The following is a 17,991-nucleotide window of genomic DNA, read 5'->3' as shown; positions in this document are numbered from 1 at the left end:
GAAAGTGAACTATGTGTGAAAAATTAAAGTATGATCTATCTGGAGCCAGTCACCAAAGATAATCCTAAGTAGTTCAACACTTCACTATAAAAACTACCTTAAAAAACAAAACAAAAAAACCTACCTTTAGTCATGTTTCTTTCAACCCTACACAATGGTCCTTTGGATATTCGATTGAAAACTTTAATTTACTATTTTCAAAAGGTACTATAAGGCTCTAGAAATACTAATGGATTTATGCAAAATGTTTGCTGACCTATGACCATTAATGCTAAGAAATGAAAAATGCTTACAGTAGGACACAGCTATGAAAAATTGTAACGTGGTACTTCCATATAGCCAAAGACTGTAGTTGCCAAAAGTATTCCAGGTACTATTTAGAATTCAGATGAAGTGAGTATGAATTACCTGTATGGTGAGGGGGGTAAATTCTGTATGTTTAGGGGTGGGATGTTTGTGAGAATATATTCAAATCTTTTGGTTTTCTTTTTAATATAGCTATAAGTGAAACAAAAATAAAATGTAAGTAAAACCTGACTTTCAAAAATGTCATCAAAATATGCATTCATGGGACCAAGTTTTAGTTTTTGTTCGAATTGGTTACACGCTATCCAAATTTACACAATGTGCACATGACCCTTTGGTGGGAGATGTCAGTCTGAAATCTGTCTCTTATTGGTTGTTGAATAAAGCACTGTTGGCCAATAGGGAAGCAAGATAGGTGGGACTAGGAGTCAAGGAGGATTCTGGGAAAGAGAAACAGAGGGAGTCATCAGGTAGCCGCCATAGAAGTAAGAGGTCCAGAACTTTTCTCCGGTAAGAGAAATACTTAGATGGGTTAAACACTTAAGTCAGAGCTAGCCAGTAAGAAACAAGCAAATGGCCAGAAGCTTCATAATTAATAGTGTCTTGTGTATTATTTGGGGACTGCAACTGTGGCAGGGCCCAGGAGGATGGAGGGGAAGGCTACACTCAACAACCCTTATTTAATCTGATAACATTACTTTTAAAAACACTGCCCTGGTCTTTGAATGGCTTAGTAAGTGAAGGTTCCTGTCTTCACAACTGAGTTTGAGCCCCAGAATCCACATGGTGGAAAGAGCAAACCAAACCCCACAAGTCCTCTGACCTTTACATGTCAGCTACAGCACCCAGAAACTCCACAACTCCCCCCAAATGCACAAAACTCTCCCTGTGGAGCTAAGGGTGGCCTTGAGAGCCTTGGGCCCTCGATCCCCCTGCTTCAGGCTCTTTCAGTTCTGGAATTACAGGGGCTCATCATCTAACCCAGCTCAGACAACAGAAAAGAACCAACAAGCAAACGAACGAATGATCAATAAAAACCAGACCTTCCTGAGAGTAGATGGTAAGCTACTTTCTTTATGTTTGTAACTATGTTATTTGTAGCACATGGGAACTGATTTGGTCATATTAGCCCTACAGTTCCAGAATTTATTTCTTTGCTGTTCACGAAAACTGGGACTATGAATTGGCTCTTCAGGTTCAAACATGAGATGGCACCTGCAGCTATTACAAAACAATCTTGGGGACAAAGAGACTGCATTCTAGTTAGAGAAACAAATACTTGAAAAACAGGAGGAGAAAAGCCAAAGAGTGCTAGACCAGAGCCCAGAGAATAGGTATGAGGAGAGGGCTGTATCTGGAGGTGCCATCTTGGCCTACCCAAGGTGAGGGAAGGTCTTCCAGGTTGGAAATGCACAGCGAAGAAACGACCATGAGATTAGGCACTAATTCTAGAGCTGCATACTTGCTCAAATTTTTCAAAGTATTTTTATACTTGGAAAATGGGATAAGGTTGTTTAAAAAGTAATTAAAAAACAATTCAGGCTGCTCCAGTGTGTCATTTCCCTAAAGAACACATTATCTCCACAGAGACTAATGAATGGTTATTATATGTGAATCTATATTTGTTTCAACTGTGGAAATTTTGGCAGGCAAGCCTCTTGAAATTTAGTCCCATGATCTCAATCGTTTGGAAAAGAAATTTTAAATTATGATTAAAATTCTGTGTTAAAGTACTGATAATCACCAATATAATTGTTAACGGTATTATAAAAGTCAAAGAAAACATCCCACTACAGCTTCAACCGTCTGCAATGTCTGGCTGAGGCCGTATGCCTCTAGCTAATCAAGAACCCATAACTCAGTCTGAAGAGATTAACAAATAAAGTATATACTCTGTCCCCCTATTCCTATGATTTGTTAGTATCTTTAGTGGAGTAAAACAGTTTTCGGATTTATGTTTTACTTAACAAAAATTCGTTAGCATGAAACACAGCATGACATTTTGGTATATGTGCAACTTGTGACATATTTACCTCACACTAATGTGCATTAGCTCAACTCGTTGTACATGTGTGCACTATTAGTAATGTCCAGCTATACTACATATTACATTACTAACTACAGTCACCACAGTGTACAAATGGATGGCTGAAACCTTGTTGTGTTACACTGAAACTTAATCAACAGCTCATTTCTTCCCTCTCCCCCCATCCTCTGGTACCCACCTATCTAATTTCTGTTCCTACTCTTACACCTTTAGAGTACACACAGGGATGGGCCAGGTCATTGCATCACCAACATCAGGTGAATAGAAGTGGAACATGGCCTACCAGTCTTGAGGAGGTCCACGGAGAAGTTGTGGATTTCATGATACAGCGGCTCGGTCTGAGGAGACTCTTTGCTGAGGGCCACATTGATGAGGAGGCCATGCTGGGGCTTGCGAGTAATGCTGAAGAGCAAGGGGTCCTTGGGGATGTCCCTGTCAGCAGCAGCGATGATGGAAGAATCCAGCTCCGCTGTCTGACCCTCACACACCTGAGAAGGAGCAAACCAACAGAGTCACCAGTGGGAAATAGAGCCTTTTCTCCATTTCTTTTGAAAAGCTGTAAAAATCCACCCCACTTATACGAAAGACTTCCTATTTCAATTGTCCCATGACGTGTTCAGATACTGCGTTCTAGAAAACGAAATTTCCAGTACCCAGGAGTATAAAAAGGAATCTATTCATCTCTCTCAGATCTTTTCTAAAGACTCGAAGTGTTCTTTAGTTCCATGCACAACGCAGGGCGTGTGATTAAGGCATATATGTTGTGGGTGGGGCTGCTGAGGTGGCTCGGTAGGTAAAGGCGCTCGCCACACACACAAGCCTTGGCGACAGGAGAGCTCAACTCTTGAAGCTCACATGAAAGTGTAGAGAAATAGATCCACAAAGTTGCCCTCCATCCTTGACACCTGGGCTGTGGTATGCATGCCCTCATTAATCACATGTATTTTTGTGCAGAAACACATACAACTGAATTTTTTCTTATTTAGACAGTAAAAAGCTGGGTGTAGCTGGGAGAGCACCTATAGGCTCAGTGTTGTGGAAGGCCAAGAAAGCAAGATCTCTGGGGCTTGCTGCCTGCTAGCCTAAGCTCCAGGTTAAGTGATAGACCTTGCCTCAAGGGAATAAGGCATAGAGTGACAGAGCAGGACACTTGAGAGCCTCCTACACACGCACACACACACCCACCCACCCACACACACACACACACACACACACACAGAGAGGGGGGCAGAGGCAGAGGCAGAGGCAGAGGCAGAGGCAGAGGCAGAGGCAGAGGCAGAGGCAGAGGCAGAGACACACACACCACAGTGGAGTTCTTATTGCTTCAAAAGAAGGCTTTAGTCATTTAAAACTCGTGGCAGTCTAGTACTTGGCAATCTTGTCTTTGTTTTTTGTTGTTGTTGTTTTTTGTTTGTTTGTTTTCCTTTCTCAGAGAGAACAGGACAGGGAAATATTTAGGTTTTGTTCTGAAATACAAGATCTAAGTAATAAAGTACACAAATTCTACACATGCTTCCTGGGGTCTGCAAGTCCACTTGCTACGTTCTGGAGGTGGTACAGAAGTTCTCAAGAGTCAAAGTCAGGAAGGACTGGGAAGACCTGTCTACCAATAGGAAGGTCTGAACTTCAAGAAACAAGAACCATAAAAGAATGGAGACCAGCAGGCTACCTTCACAGCGAGAGGACCACTTTCTAAGTACCTATGCTTTCTTTTCCAACTCTTCCCACTGGCTCTGCAGGGACCATTCCTGCAGGTGCGCTGAGATATTTGAACAAAAACAATGCTGCTCTTATTTGATCTTTTGACTTAAAGACCAAAAGTCATCTTAGATTAATTCATAAGGATAAACCTATCGAATAATTGTTGCCAGTATCTCACTCTCCCCACCCTTAAGAACTCTAGTAAAGCAACTTAAAAATGTGCTGTGGTTCTCCATGTTTACAGAGTTTCATTATGAAACTTTCTCCCCTTGATTGTGTGGTCATGTGCCTCATTCACAATCTACAATATTACCAAGGAATTAAAAAAAACTACAGGATTCTTTTTTTGGATATTGAATTTTCTTGACAGTATGAGAATTAAAAAGCAGATATTTATTACTAAACAGGTTTGCAAAGGGTTATATCAAACCGAAACATTTTGATAGGGCCCCAACTATCTACACAATAAAGACATTTTCTAACATGAAAACCAAATGTGTTATGTGAAGAATACAACAATTCTTGAAGTTTAAAGGTTGTCTCTGCCCAGTGACCAAGCATCTGTGTCTGGTTTGTATGTGTGAGGAAGCATGGGTGAAAGACGTGATTATTTCCACAAAGGAATGAGGGACAACTTCCCAGAGGCCTAATTATTCCAGAAGCCCTTGCCCTAGGCAGATAAAGACAGTAGAAATAGGTGCAGAAGCGATTATTTATCATTTTTTTCTTCACATAATCTCTGAAAGGCTCTCCAGAGTAAACCATGAGCCAAAAGAAGAGGAAGGCAGGAGTGGGCTCCTAAATCTCACGCTGAGGTGACGCTCATGTGCTGTTAAGATTCAGGGGAAATTAAAATCAAATAAAGACTTTCACATTTAGAATGTGATTATTTTTAGCAAAAAGAATGAGGGGATATAATGGCTTTGGTCAGCATTAGAAAAAAGATGACACACTAAATAGTAATGAAAACTGTTGTTCATTAAGGACCTACTGCATTTGGCCAACTCAATCACCATAACAATCTCTCAAAGAAAATTACGTATATATATTTTGAAGCCAAATGAACAGAAGTTTGAAGGGAAATAGCCTGCCCAAGATGCAAAAATTATTCAAAGCAATACACAAGTTTCTTTGAGGCCAAACCATGTGTTTGTGTTCATTCAACTTGCTAGTGCATGTATATGAATTAAACAATCATATAGATACTCAAAAGAAGCTACAAATTGATATGAAAAGATTTCACACACACACATATATAGTTAAGTTTTGCTTTAGAAAGTAAAGCATAGAGTAGTGGGTATGATTCTCTTGTTTGCAAGTAAAAGCATACAGAAAAATTATAGTATACTGACTTAATTCTGGTATGTCCATGAGTCTCTTGGGTTACTCAGCTAACCTGCTTATGCCTCATTTCTTCAGTAATGAAATGGCAATAAAAACACTATCACTGCAAAAGCCCATTGTGAGGATTAACTATGAATCCATGGAAAGGACTTGGGACCTAAAATGCAGTAGGTACTCTATTACACTCACTCACACACACACACACACACACACACACTTTACCATTACCATTATTACTAGGTTAATTATATGGCATAAGATTATGCTTTCCTCACTCTCCACCAAACATATTAGGTGCACCTGGATCAACATAAAGGTGTTATCCAGGCAAAAATAAAAATCAGAAAATAATAAGAGAAAAAAAGGAGCACTCTGGTATGTTTCTTACCGTGATATTCTGTACCACAAAGTCAGGAGCCTCATCATTTGTGGGGTTGATGATAACACGGAACGTTGTCTCTAAGGTGCGTTGCTCCCCATCTGTGGCATACACCACGAACTGGTCGGCAGTTGGTTCCACCCTCAGGTGCCTGGACTGCACGTAGTTAATGTGCAAAGCCTTCATGTCTCTCCACTGGAACGAAGCTAGTACACACGAAGACAGAACAGGGAAATGATAAACAGCACTTCCCAGGTATCTTCAGTCTCTAACAGCTGCTTCTCTGTAAAGCAGGTATGTGATCACAGCGGGGACGGGTGTGATGCCTACCAGACGTCAACAGAAAGGTAGGTACCACAGGTCAGAAGGAAGGATGCAAATCTGCCTGAAGCATGGAATTGTGATAACCAGAATTGGGATGCAGGGAACTTCATGGTCACTCTCCAGACACCTGAATTGAAAGTCAGAGAAGTGTCCTTGGCTAAATTATCCTTCTGATATGTGGCTCTTGCCATCCTGGGTTAAGAAGCATGCTGCCTCTGACACAAAGGCAAAATGAGTGGACATCCATATCAGTGTAACAGATATCAAAATCTCATTGCCCTGAGTAGACTCAGCTGACTTGATCTTCAACTAGACTTAAATCAGAAGGATATCCATATCAATCAGTGTAACAGACATCAAAATCTCACTGCCCTGGGTAGACTCAGCTGACTTGATTTTCACCTAGACTTAAATCAGAAGAGGAATATTATTGCCCTAAGGTGTGAGTTAAATCTCAAGAAAAGTTGCATGACCTTTAATTTGGTTAATCTGAAATCTTATCTCACTCATATTTAAAAGTAGAAATGTCTCCAACAGAGCTTGAAAAGTAACTTACTTAAAAGTATTATCTTCGGAAGATTTGGGTTCTTATTTTATTTCTGTTTTGTTTTATTAAGGGCCATTCTGGTAGCTGAGAAACATTTTAATTTCAAAATTAAGCCAGGTGACCCTGATACAGCACACGGGTGGTAGGGGCAGTTAGATTTCCAAGTCGGAGGCTAGCCTGATCTAGGTTCCAGAACAGCCAGGACTACTCAGAAAATCCTTGTCGCAGAAAACAAAACATAAAAAAATAATGTAACATTCCAAGGTTTCTCTTTCAGTACCACTCATAGCATACTTCTCAGTATTTTCCAGCAATACCCATTAAAAATTCTAGAAGGCTGTGAGAAGGAGACCTGTAGTGATAGACCTGTAGTTCTATCACAGGGCTGTTGTTACTAGAAGGATCTTGGAAAGGTGAGTAGTTCAGTGTTTATTCATGTTTTTCATAAGTGAACTTTCTAATTATTTCAGTTACTAATGTTCATTCGTAAGAAAAGCTAAGATAAAAGTTAAAATGAAAAACAATTAATATTCAACATATCAATTAGAATCGTCATAATAATCTCTTGAATCTATATGGTGTCTTGAATGTTTTTGAATCCTTGCCCATTTCCTAAGCATGGTCCAGCTAGTCACACCCATGAACACTAGCAAGACATTGCAGGTCAGGAGACTAGGACTTACCTATGCTTATGCCCTTGTTACTTTTCTCAAAACCTGTAGAAGGGAGTGTGTTTTCAAGGTAGCCAAACTGGGGATGAGAAACCAAAACAAATTCTAAGTCTTCCGGGGCGGTGTCCGGGTCACTGGCGGTCAAATGATGGGTAGTAAGGGCTTGCGAGAAGCCTTCATCCACCACGAACGTCCTACCTGTATACCAAAACAACAGTCACAGGCCAGTGAGATGGCTCAGTGGGTAAGGGCACCTGCTGCCAGACCCGATGACCTGAGTTCAAACCCCAGAACACACACAACACAAGTAAATAAAAATGTAATGAAATTTAAAAACACACACTTCTGTCAGCCTGAACTCCTCCATCAGAACAGTCAGAACTAAAGGGTGTGAGTGCAATGCCAACTAGGGCATCCTCCCACAGGAAAATATGCTTCCACGGGAGATGCTCGTTTTCCTGGGCATAAATTCTCTTTGCAGTAACAAAAACGCAGGGGTAACGAATGGGGTTTAATTTGACTTATGGAATGGTATGCGTTTTCTTATACATGCCAGCCAGATGATAATGGAAAGGCAGCAGCAATGGTAAATGCTCTGCTACAGCCCTCCAGTCATTCTCAAGGAACTCTGATTTCCCTTGTGTCTCTATAGAAGTGACAAATGAAACTAAGAATTGCCAAACTGTTCTAATGATAAGCCACTAAATGTAGTTTATGCACTCCTCAAGATCAGTCGTTACCACTGTTTGTCAGAGTGCTAATTGCCTGAGAGCGGTTATGAATTGCTCATAGCGAACATTTTTTCATGCCTTGGTGCTTAATTATTCTGCTGGGATAATGCTTCCTTTCCAGAACATTGCTTGGGAGATAGTTAGCAAATTACGAGAACGTTCATACATATGCTTATTTTTTTCTGTGAGACAGAACATATACATAGTGCCTCTGAAGAGTTAACTCCCTGAGAAGCTCATAAGCTTAAATGTATATAAATGGTCTCTATGGTAAATGCATTCTGCTCTAATAGAAATTATTATGGTTAAATAAATTATTCTCTCTCCAGCAGGCAAATGATATTTTCCCATGCGAAAAAATCCAGTATATTTGAGGATCTCAACCTCCTTGCTGTAAGGTGCACACACAAAGACTCATATGCTGTTGTATTTTCTCTATATATGGAAATACATACATTTTCAAGCAAGTAAATTCTTTTGCTCTGTGACTGTTTTTATTACAGATTTTGGATTATTATATATTTTGGTTGATGATTCCTGGATGACAACTGTATTTAGTGATGTTCTAATCTAAGAGAATTATTTTGCTGAGCCTTGAGTATGACACCAAGACAATTCTACTCATAGGAACAACAAGGTCACCTATTATAATTGAAGGTGGCTGGTTGTTGACTGGATGCACTGTGATGTTGAGCTTGTATATGGGAAAGGACTCATGGAGAGGAACAGGTGGATTAGGTCCATTGTAGCAACAGCCATTCACCAAAGGGTCGGCTTCACCATCCGAAACCACCAATATAATGGTGTCAAAACAAGGCACCAGGCCAATCTCCCCACCTGAAAAACAGAGCACCAAGATCAACTCCACTCTACCTTTTCTGCCCGCAGTGAGTCGAAAAGAAAGGAATTTATGGGATAAAATATGAAACTCAGTTTTATCACTACAAAATTAAATACAGTCAGGAAAATAATACAAAAATGTTTTCCATCCGTTGCCTCTTGTGAAATCCATGCTAACCACAGACCACCACATATAGGAGCAAAGCAGGGCTAACAAGGGTCTGACAATTCACAAATACTCAAGAGGCAGACACTGAGCTTGGGTAGGGATGGCTTCATTCTTCCATTCTAACCTTTTGATATTAGTAACAATCTCAGGGAGAAACAGAAGGCGCCCTTGTCCCCTTGTTAATTGTCTCTCCATGTGTGTTGACCATTGGAAATAAACAAGCACCAACCACACAGCTGTCATGAGACACAGAGGATAAGTGTAAAGACAGGTAATAGAATTCTGGTCATTTATCTGTGCTTCTTTTACTACACACTTATCAGCAAAACAGGACCATCTGTACTAGCCCATCACTTACCAGTGAACAAGACAATCTAAGCTCTCCAGGCAATAGAAAAGCCCTGAATGTGGCCTCTTGACAATTCTAAAGGGCCAAGAAGGAAACAATACTGAGAGTTCTGAAGAAAAGGGAAGGGAAAGGGGGGGGGAGGAGAGCAGAGGAGAGGGAAAGGAAAATGGAGAAGGAAAGAAAGGGGAAGAGAAGGAGCAGAATGGGAAGAGGAAGGGAAGGGAAGGCAAGAGAAGAAGAGAAGAGAAGAGAAGAGAAGAGAAGTTGAAGGGAAGGGAACACAAAGGGAATGGAATGAAAGGCCAGGCCAGGGCAGGGAAGTATGTCCAAATCTAGAGTGTTGAATTTGGTGTGATTTACCTTATTTAAAAAAAGACAAGGAAAATTGAGAGATGATATAATTGAGCAAGAAAATTATTAAGGGGTCAAAAACTGGAAAATCCAAAGTTAGGAGAGTTCAATGGAAACCATTTGTTTCATAGCTGCTGGGAGAGGAAGGGTCAGTTTTCTTTAAGAGTATGATCCTTGGTCAAAGAGGGTCCGGGGCAGATGCCACACCCTGAATTTGGGCAGGACAAATTGGATTTGATGGGTTTAGATGGGTAGATAGATATAGGCAGACAGATAGATGGATGGAAGGATAGATAGATGATAGATTGATTGATAGACATGCAGGTAGATAGATACATATAAAGACAGATACATAGTGATGGGTAGGTAGAGTGGACCTGGAAGGAAATGGGGAGAGGAGATATATATAAAATACCCTATATGAGATTTTGAAAAAATAATTGGAAAATTATTCAACAAAAGGAAGCATTATCCTTCAAATTTGCAGGAGTAAGAATAAGAGACCTCTTAACTATTCATAGTGATGACCAAAGGTAAGTTGACCTAAAATGTTTATCCACCAGATATTCATTTGATAAACATTTATTCAATTCCTACAATGAGATAGTTAGTTCCTGGGCATTCTAGAAGAGAAAAAGAAGGCACACTGCATCCCATAAAGGCGTTTTTAAAAATATGCTGAATGTCAAAAGACCTACTGTGTGTTGTTCACTAGGTGATGATAGAAAAACAAATGTAGTGTGGTCAGAGTACCACAGATGTGTGCATGCATTAGGTTGAACTATTTGAATTGCTACTTTTCAAACATTTTTACCCATTAAATGCCAATTTCATACACAGGAAGACTTTTGTATCCACACACACCACATCTGCAAACTCAACCAACCACACACTAGAAATACATGGAGAATTGTACCTGTACTGAGTATGTAGATTTTCTTGTTATTATTCCCTAAACAACACAATAGTGTAGTTTGCCTCAGTATAGTAAGTAATCTAATGATGACTGAGAGTATGTGGGGTTCTTCATAGGTTATAGGGAAATATTAGACTATTTTCTAGAAGGAATTTGAACATGCATGCAATTTGGTATATAGAGGTTCCTGAGACCCATCCCCTGAATACATCAAGTGAGGACTCTATTTCATTTGGACAATCTACAAGGTTGTAAGGTTAAGAAAAAGATACAAGTGCTAGATGACAGTTTCTTTGGGCAGTTCACATGTTGGTGCATGGTAAGCCCTTCTGTATTGTTTTGCTGGCTTTGTGTTGTGCGTTGAAGAAAGAGTAAGCCTTCCAGGTAGATAAGGCAAATACCTTGGAGGTGAAAGTAGGGTCTGTATGGAGGGAAAATCAGGGAAAGAAACACAGAGAAAAGCATTCTGAAGGAAAGGAAGACTTGCACAGAAAAGGCAAGCGTAGCATTCAATAACTGATTTCTCAATAAGAGCACAGGTGTCATTTACAACAATAGTTGAAAAACAGGCTGAGCAGCCAGTCATGAAGAAAGCCACTTCAAATGGAAGATAATCTAAGAACACAACTTAAGAACTTCCTTCACTCTCGCTTACTATAGTACTGGAAATCTTAGCAAAAGAAATCATGCAACACAGAAAGAAAAGGCATCAAGAACGAAAAGGATAAAGTTAAGTTATTCACACTTCTAGACATCATAGCAGACTCCACAAAACACTATAAGGACTTACACATGAGTTAAGTAAATTAGACAAAAACCAGTCACACACATGCAAAGACAGACACATGCACATACACAAAATATCGTTTTCTTCTTTTTTAAGTACCATTTCTAGACACAATGAACACAGTGAAAAGAAAATTAAGGAAGCAATCACACTCAAAATACTTTGAAAATTAAATAAAAAAACAGGAGTCCACAACAAAATTATAAAACACTGCTGAAAGAAATAATAGGGACCTAAAAAATGGAAATGTATGCCATGCTCACACTACCCAAAGTGATGGAGTCAACCCAATGCCCATCAGAAAGTGTGAAATGTTATTAATTGTTGGGAAAATGCTAGTCAAAAACCACAGTGAGTTATCTTATTCAGTTGAGCATCCATTACCAAAAAGACAACAAATGCCAAATGCAGAGAAACATAAACACTATTAAAGGGAATGTAATAATTTTATGGGAAACGCTATGCAAATTTCTCAGAAAAAATAAAATAACATATGACCCAACACACCCACTCTTTATTGTATAACCAAAGAGATGAAACTTCTATACCAAAAAGATTCTTGTACCCCTGTGTTTCTTGCAGCATTGGTTCTAATAGTGAAAGTGTGGGCCACTCCAGATGACCTTCAATGGATGTATAAAGAAAATGGGACATGTTTATCGTATGCCAGCCACAGCAACATGGGTAAAACTCAAGAACATTATGTAAAGTGAAACAAGCCAGATGTGGAAGGCAGCTTTGTTGTACAAAAATGGGATTGTGCACAGTAGCCAGAGGAGAAAGGGGAAATAACAAATTAAGAGAGACTTTTACAGCCAGAGAAGCATGCTGGGGGAGGAGTGGGGAGAAGAATGAGAGAAGGATCCTTTGTGGGAGAGGATAAAGGGAGATGATAAACACGATTATGATACAATCACATAATTTTCTCCTTCCATCCCCTCAATTCAAGCCATCTACCCCTCCCTGCTGTATTTCAGACTCAGAGCTTCTTTTTCTCATTAATTGTTCAGTGTGTGTGTGTGTGTGTGTGTGTGTGTGTGTGTGTGTGTGTGTGTGTGTTCCTAAACACATACAATCTGCTCAATCTATATAATATTATTTGTATGCATGTGCTTTCAGGGCTGAGTATTTGGTATTGACAACCAGTTGGTGCGCTCTTCCCTGGGGAAAACTATTCCTCCCACTCTCAGCATTCCTGAGTTTTCTGTAGTACTTCGTCTAGAGTTCAGGCCTCATGAGCTTGCTTCCTTCCAAGTTAGCATTATCTTTGTTCGGGTCAAGTTTAGGTAGCCACGTGGGTAAGAATTCATAGGTGTAGTTTCTCTAACATTTCACAGTAAACTCTCTGTTCTTCTGACTGCTATAATCTTTCAGCCCCCTCTTCCACAATGATGCCTGAACCTTAGGTGTCAGAGCTGTATTGTAGATGTATTGCTAAGGATTGGGATCTACAACTCTGCATTTTGAGTGGTTGTGGTTGTCTGTAATTGCCTCCATCTGCTACAAAGAGAAGTTTCCTCAATGAGGGCCAAGGACTACACTTAGCTGTGGGCATAAGGACAGATGTATAGATTATTGTTAGGGGTTGTGCCGGTTTAGTGAAGCTGTGGTTGTAAGTTCTCCTCTAAGATCCATGAATTCACTAGTCATAAGTAGTTGGCTAGGTCTTGTATCAAGTTGGTAGTTAACCACTAATAGTGACTAGTTAACTAATAGTTAATAGTAATAGCTAATCAACTAATCAGTACATGTGATGAAATTAATCAAAACATTGAAGCAAGGGTTGGAACAGATAAGTCATTGAGACATTGGGTCTTTAATGGCAGGATTCTTGGTATCAGTCCAAAGAGTGCTAAATGAGGACCAGTGAGGTAAAGGAGTGAGAATTCTCAGGAAATGTAACGTTCAAAACATCTTTTGATTCTATTATTCCTTCTAGTGTAATATAACTAAAAAATGTATGTGAAATCATTTCCCCCAGTGTCCTTCTAGGTCTTATTAATTCACAGTTTCTTACATGGTCATCACACTAGAGGAGATTTAGATGTTTGTAAATCTGCCTTTTTGGATTCGGAAGGTGCTGTAGGAGAACTGTAATTTATCTGTGCTTCATGGGCCTGCTAAAGATGTTGGGATTATCCAATAAGCATTAACCATTGGTCTTTGAGTCCCTTTTCTGTAAGACTCTTGGTGATCTACAAAAACAGGGCAAAGCACATAAGCCTGAGGCCAGCCTGGGTCACACAGCAAATCTGTCTGTGTTTTGCCATGTCCTTAAAATCTGAGTGAGGCTGGGTTCAGAGGTAATGGACTAATGTCAATGGTGGAAGAAATATCAAGACAGCATAACATTCGGGCTGCGGCATGAATTTTACCGATGATTTTACCCAGGCTTACAGTGAGAACTCGGAGCAAATAAGAGGAGGAAGACGTGAAATGTGTGGGTTGTCAAGGAAAAGAACACGCCATAAACCGTGAACAAAGTAAGTGTGGGTAAGTGGCTGCAGTTGTTAAAAAGTGGCAGTGTACTTTGATGAGGAAGACAGGACTGTGGCTAGAGGCCATCATTGTATTTCAGGAAGCAATAAGACCTCGTGGATGGGGCGATCCAGAGCATAAAACTGCAAGCTCATTCGAAAGACTTTTCCTTAAAAAGAGAGAACCGTGGGGGTGCCATGCTTGAGCAAGACTGTCTGGGAAGGCATTTCCAAGATTCTGTCACATAGACACTCAGGCTGCTCTCATCAAGGTCCAGGACCACCAGGTCACTTCTTAAGATGGCAGCGACCGTTGGCTTTGTCCACATGATGCTGGTTTTACTGTTACACACGGTTCAAGTGTTAGGAGATCATGCAGGCATGCACCCAAGTTTTACAGAAAAGCATATGGGGCCTGTCTCCCAATGTGTGTCAGCATTTGGGAGTCAGTGGAGCCTTACGAGATGAGAACTAACTGGAGAAGTAGGCACTAGAGGTGGAAGTCATAGCCCAGCCCCTAATTCCAGTCTTGTTCTTTGCTTCTTGGGCTTCACCATGTGAAGGGACTTTGAGATTCTCTCTCAGGCCTTCATGGCTGTGAATGACTGAAACCTCTCAAAAATCAATGCACAAAACATCTTCCTTCCCATCAGTTGTTCCTGTCAGGTATTTTGTCACGGTGACACAAAAGTAATACAGTGTCCCACTCAGCTAGCCTTTCCACATCCTCTTACTTCCTCCATTCCTCCAGGGAATGTTCAGTCTAAGAAACCTATGGGTGTGTTAACAGGAAAGTGTGGTAGTGTGTGATTAACTTCAGCAAGAGGAAATACATGATGCTGTTTCTGGGCAAATGTTACTAACTTAGACCTAAGTAGATGATTTAGGATTTCTGTTGCCATGATGAAACACTGTAGCCAAAAGCAACTTGATGAAGAAAGGTTTGTTTCTATTACACTCCTGTATAACAGTCCTCCATTAAAAGCAGTCAGGGCAAGAACTCAAAACAGAGCAGGAACCTGGAGGCAGGTGCTGATGCAGAGGCCGTGGAGGAATGCTTCATGCTAACTTGCTCTCCATGGCTTGCTCAGCCTGCTTTCCTATAGAACCCAGGCCCAGAAGTGGCACTGCCTACATCAATCACTAATTAAGAAAACACCTTACAGGCTTGCCTACAGCCTGATCTTATGGAGGCATTTTCTCAGTTGAGAATCCCTCTTCCCGAATGGCTCTAGCTTATGCCAAATTGACATAAAACTTGGCAGGAAATGCAAGGAAGGACAGTGTGAAGTGCCAGTGTCATGGTCATCCTTCCACGTGAAAGGGTTTTATCTGTAACTTAGATAAGAGTCCTTCAGCACAGCGTGCACCATCCTCCCCTGCGGCCCATGGGCTCAATACTGTGCCTTGCAAATACCAGACGCTGAGGTACTATTTTCTCTAGTTGAACACTTCACACGGTGGGAAGAAATGTCAACTGAGTAACAATGTGCAGAGGTAACATCAATGGAAACCCGCTCCTTATAAACCTGCACTTCTGTTTTGACCACCACATGCTACAAGCAGGCCATACAAAGGGCAAGACATCATCTTGCTTTTCAGGAACTTAGAAAGAACACTAGTTACCTCTGGAAAGCTGACTGGTGGTCAGGAGACTTTTAAAAGTAATGTTGCCATTGTTTTAGGTGGCCTGCTTTGGTGCTTCCATCATGATTTAGAGATCTGTAAGTAAAATGGCCGAATTCTTGGAGCTGACTAAAAGAGGAATTGGGGTGGCGGGCATTGGAAGAGTGGAGTAAGTGGCAGTGCTATTTCTCCACATCATGCTCAGGTCAGGGGACCTCGGTCCATGATGACCATGCTCACAAACTGGGGTTCAGGCTGCAGTCTGCTTTATCTTTAGTGGAAAGAACTATTAAGACTCTAATGTTACGGGAGTCCATGACAAAGGGTGGAGATAAGACTCTTTTGAGTACCTTCACTACACAAGGTTGTCGCTTACCTGTGTGTTTGTATGTCACAGTCCCTGAGATGACATCTTCCTGAGAGAACCTGTCCACATCTATTCCAGCCTTTCTCACCACCCCATGCTGAGGCTCTCGGGCAATCAGAAACAGCAGTTTCAAGTCATCGCTGTCTGCATCAGTAGCAGAAACGTGTTCAGGAGTGATGCCTACCTCCCCACCCTCTGAGCAATGCATCATGGGCATGAGGTTAGCCTTTAGAACAGGTGGCTCATCATTCACAGGGATTACCTGAGCAAGAAGAAAAAGAGCACATTTTCAAGAAAAAGAAGTGACAAATGTCCCAGCTGGTAAACCACAGCTCACAGTCACAGTCACAGTCACAGTGACAGGCACTTTTCATCTTCTGGACATATGGAACAATAGTCATGGAATTGGGCCAAAGCAGCCCGGGTCTTCTGACTTTCTGGATCGGTTGAGGGATGCTCCACATGAGAGACAGTTTAGCAGGAATGAGAGTCTGTGGCTGTAGCTGGGAACTCAGAGCATTCATTGTTCTCCGAAGACAGAGAGAAACCCAATATAAAGCACCCTCACTTAACATGCAGCCCCTTTTGTTAAATGCACACACATCCCACAAGAATTCTAGGCCCAGTTGTCGTGTGCATGTACATCGCAGCACCAAAGTCATTTTTATTTCAAATTACTTGGTGATTCAAATCCTTTTGCCACCTTCAACTTCTGGTCTCATAGTTTCCATGTGTCCATGGCAGCATGTCAAGTGACTCGAGTGACAGGGTTTTGTTTGTTTGTTTGTTTGTTTGGTTGGTTGATTGGTTGGTTGGTTGTTTGGTTCATTTGGTCAAATCTGGCTTGTGAGCCTGTGTACCCTTTCAGCCCTACACAACCTTCCCCATATGTCAACCAAAGTGACCTTACAAATATCAGTTTCAAGTTGCTGGTCTGCAGGGACCTTCAGTGTTTCCTCTGCTTCCCCATGCTTCTCCTAGGAATCTCTGGTGTAGCCTGCTATGGGTGCCATCACCACTCACTCCATTTTCACCCAGGAACACACCCCTTACCATCTCTCATGGCCTCTGTCTCACCTCTTGAGCCTGCCCAGGACATTCTCTCTCTCTCTCTTTATACAACTGATTCCTGTATCAGATCCCATGTGTATGCTTCAGGGAAGGTTTCCCTGATCACTCAGGCTAGTTGAGAAGCTTCTATTAATTACTTACACATATACATTTTAATCATTTATATTTGTAATTATCCAGTTAGTGGCTATCATCATCTGTGGTCTGTAACTTCAAGAACAGGAATCTGCCAGGTGGTGGTGGTGCACGCCTTTAATCCCAGCACTCGGGAGGCAGAGGCAGGCGGATCTCTGAGTTCGAGGCCAGGCTGGACCGACAGCCTCCTAAACAATATAGAGAAACCCTGTCTCGTAAAACCAAAAAAAAAAAAAAAAAAAAAAAAAAGAACAGTAGTAATCTCATTTATCTTGTTTAAAACGCTCTAAGACCCCAACATATATTACAGAAGGTGCTTACTAAGTGTTTGTTGAACGACTAAATGAGTGAATGTAATTTTGCATGGCTACTATGCATTCAAAGGCTAATAGCTGTAAGACAAATACAAGAGAATTATATTGATGCTTTCCTATAGTGGGTACAGGGATGTGTGCAGAGATGCTCTAACTGAGTTATCAAAGTTGTAAAAATATAATCATCCTCTCTTTGCCTATGAAGAAAATAATTACCTCTGTTCATATCTTCTGTGTGAAGCTATTAAAAACTGTATTTCTTTCTTTCTTGACCCTAAGAAATGTTATCAATTTGTTCCCATGTGTGATAACTGGGAATAGTCATTGTGAGGGGGAAAAAAATCACATACAACATTGTCCAAAAAATTGTTTTGTCTGACTTTCAAAGATTATGTCCTTTAACATAAAAGTAGCAATAAATGGCTTCTTTTGCCAAGATGCCCTATTTATTGCCAGACATAAAAAGACTGTCATATATAACAGATAGCAAAGAGGGGTTTCCTTACAAAAAATATGGAAAATAACTCATAGAATCTTTC

General features: G+C 40.8%; 1 protein-coding gene across 4 annotated transcripts in view; it reads right to left on the bottom strand.

Annotated features, from left to right (window-relative positions):
* Positions 1 to 17,991, bottom strand: part of Frem1 (FRAS1 related extracellular matrix 1) — a 154,717-nt gene that overhangs the window by 62,440 nt on the left and 74,286 nt on the right. For all 4 annotated transcript variants that reach the window (XM_040757230.1, XM_040757231.1, XM_005082165.4 and 1 more), the window contains 5 exons: positions 15,942 to 16,194; positions 8,693 to 8,887; positions 7,332 to 7,517; positions 5,787 to 5,983; positions 2,637 to 2,841 (listed from right to left, as the gene is read on the bottom strand). In XM_040757230.1, coding sequence (XP_040613164.1) covers positions 2,637 to 2,841; positions 5,787 to 5,983; positions 7,332 to 7,517; positions 8,693 to 8,887; positions 15,942 to 16,194 — 1,036 coding nt within the window. The remainder of the gene's footprint in view (positions 1 to 2,636; positions 2,842 to 5,786; positions 5,984 to 7,331; positions 7,518 to 8,692; positions 8,888 to 15,941; positions 16,195 to 17,991) is intronic.

The sequence above is a fragment of the Mesocricetus auratus genome, unplaced genomic scaffold (genome assembly GCF_017639785.1).
Source record: "Mesocricetus auratus isolate SY011 unplaced genomic scaffold, BCM_Maur_2.0 Super-Scaffold_100014, whole genome shotgun sequence".
In the NCBI taxonomy this organism is placed as follows: Eukaryota; Metazoa; Chordata; class Mammalia; order Rodentia; family Cricetidae; genus Mesocricetus; species Mesocricetus auratus.
The sequence above is the reverse complement of the archived record's forward strand: the minus strand, read 5'-3'. Positions and strand labels throughout refer to the sequence as shown.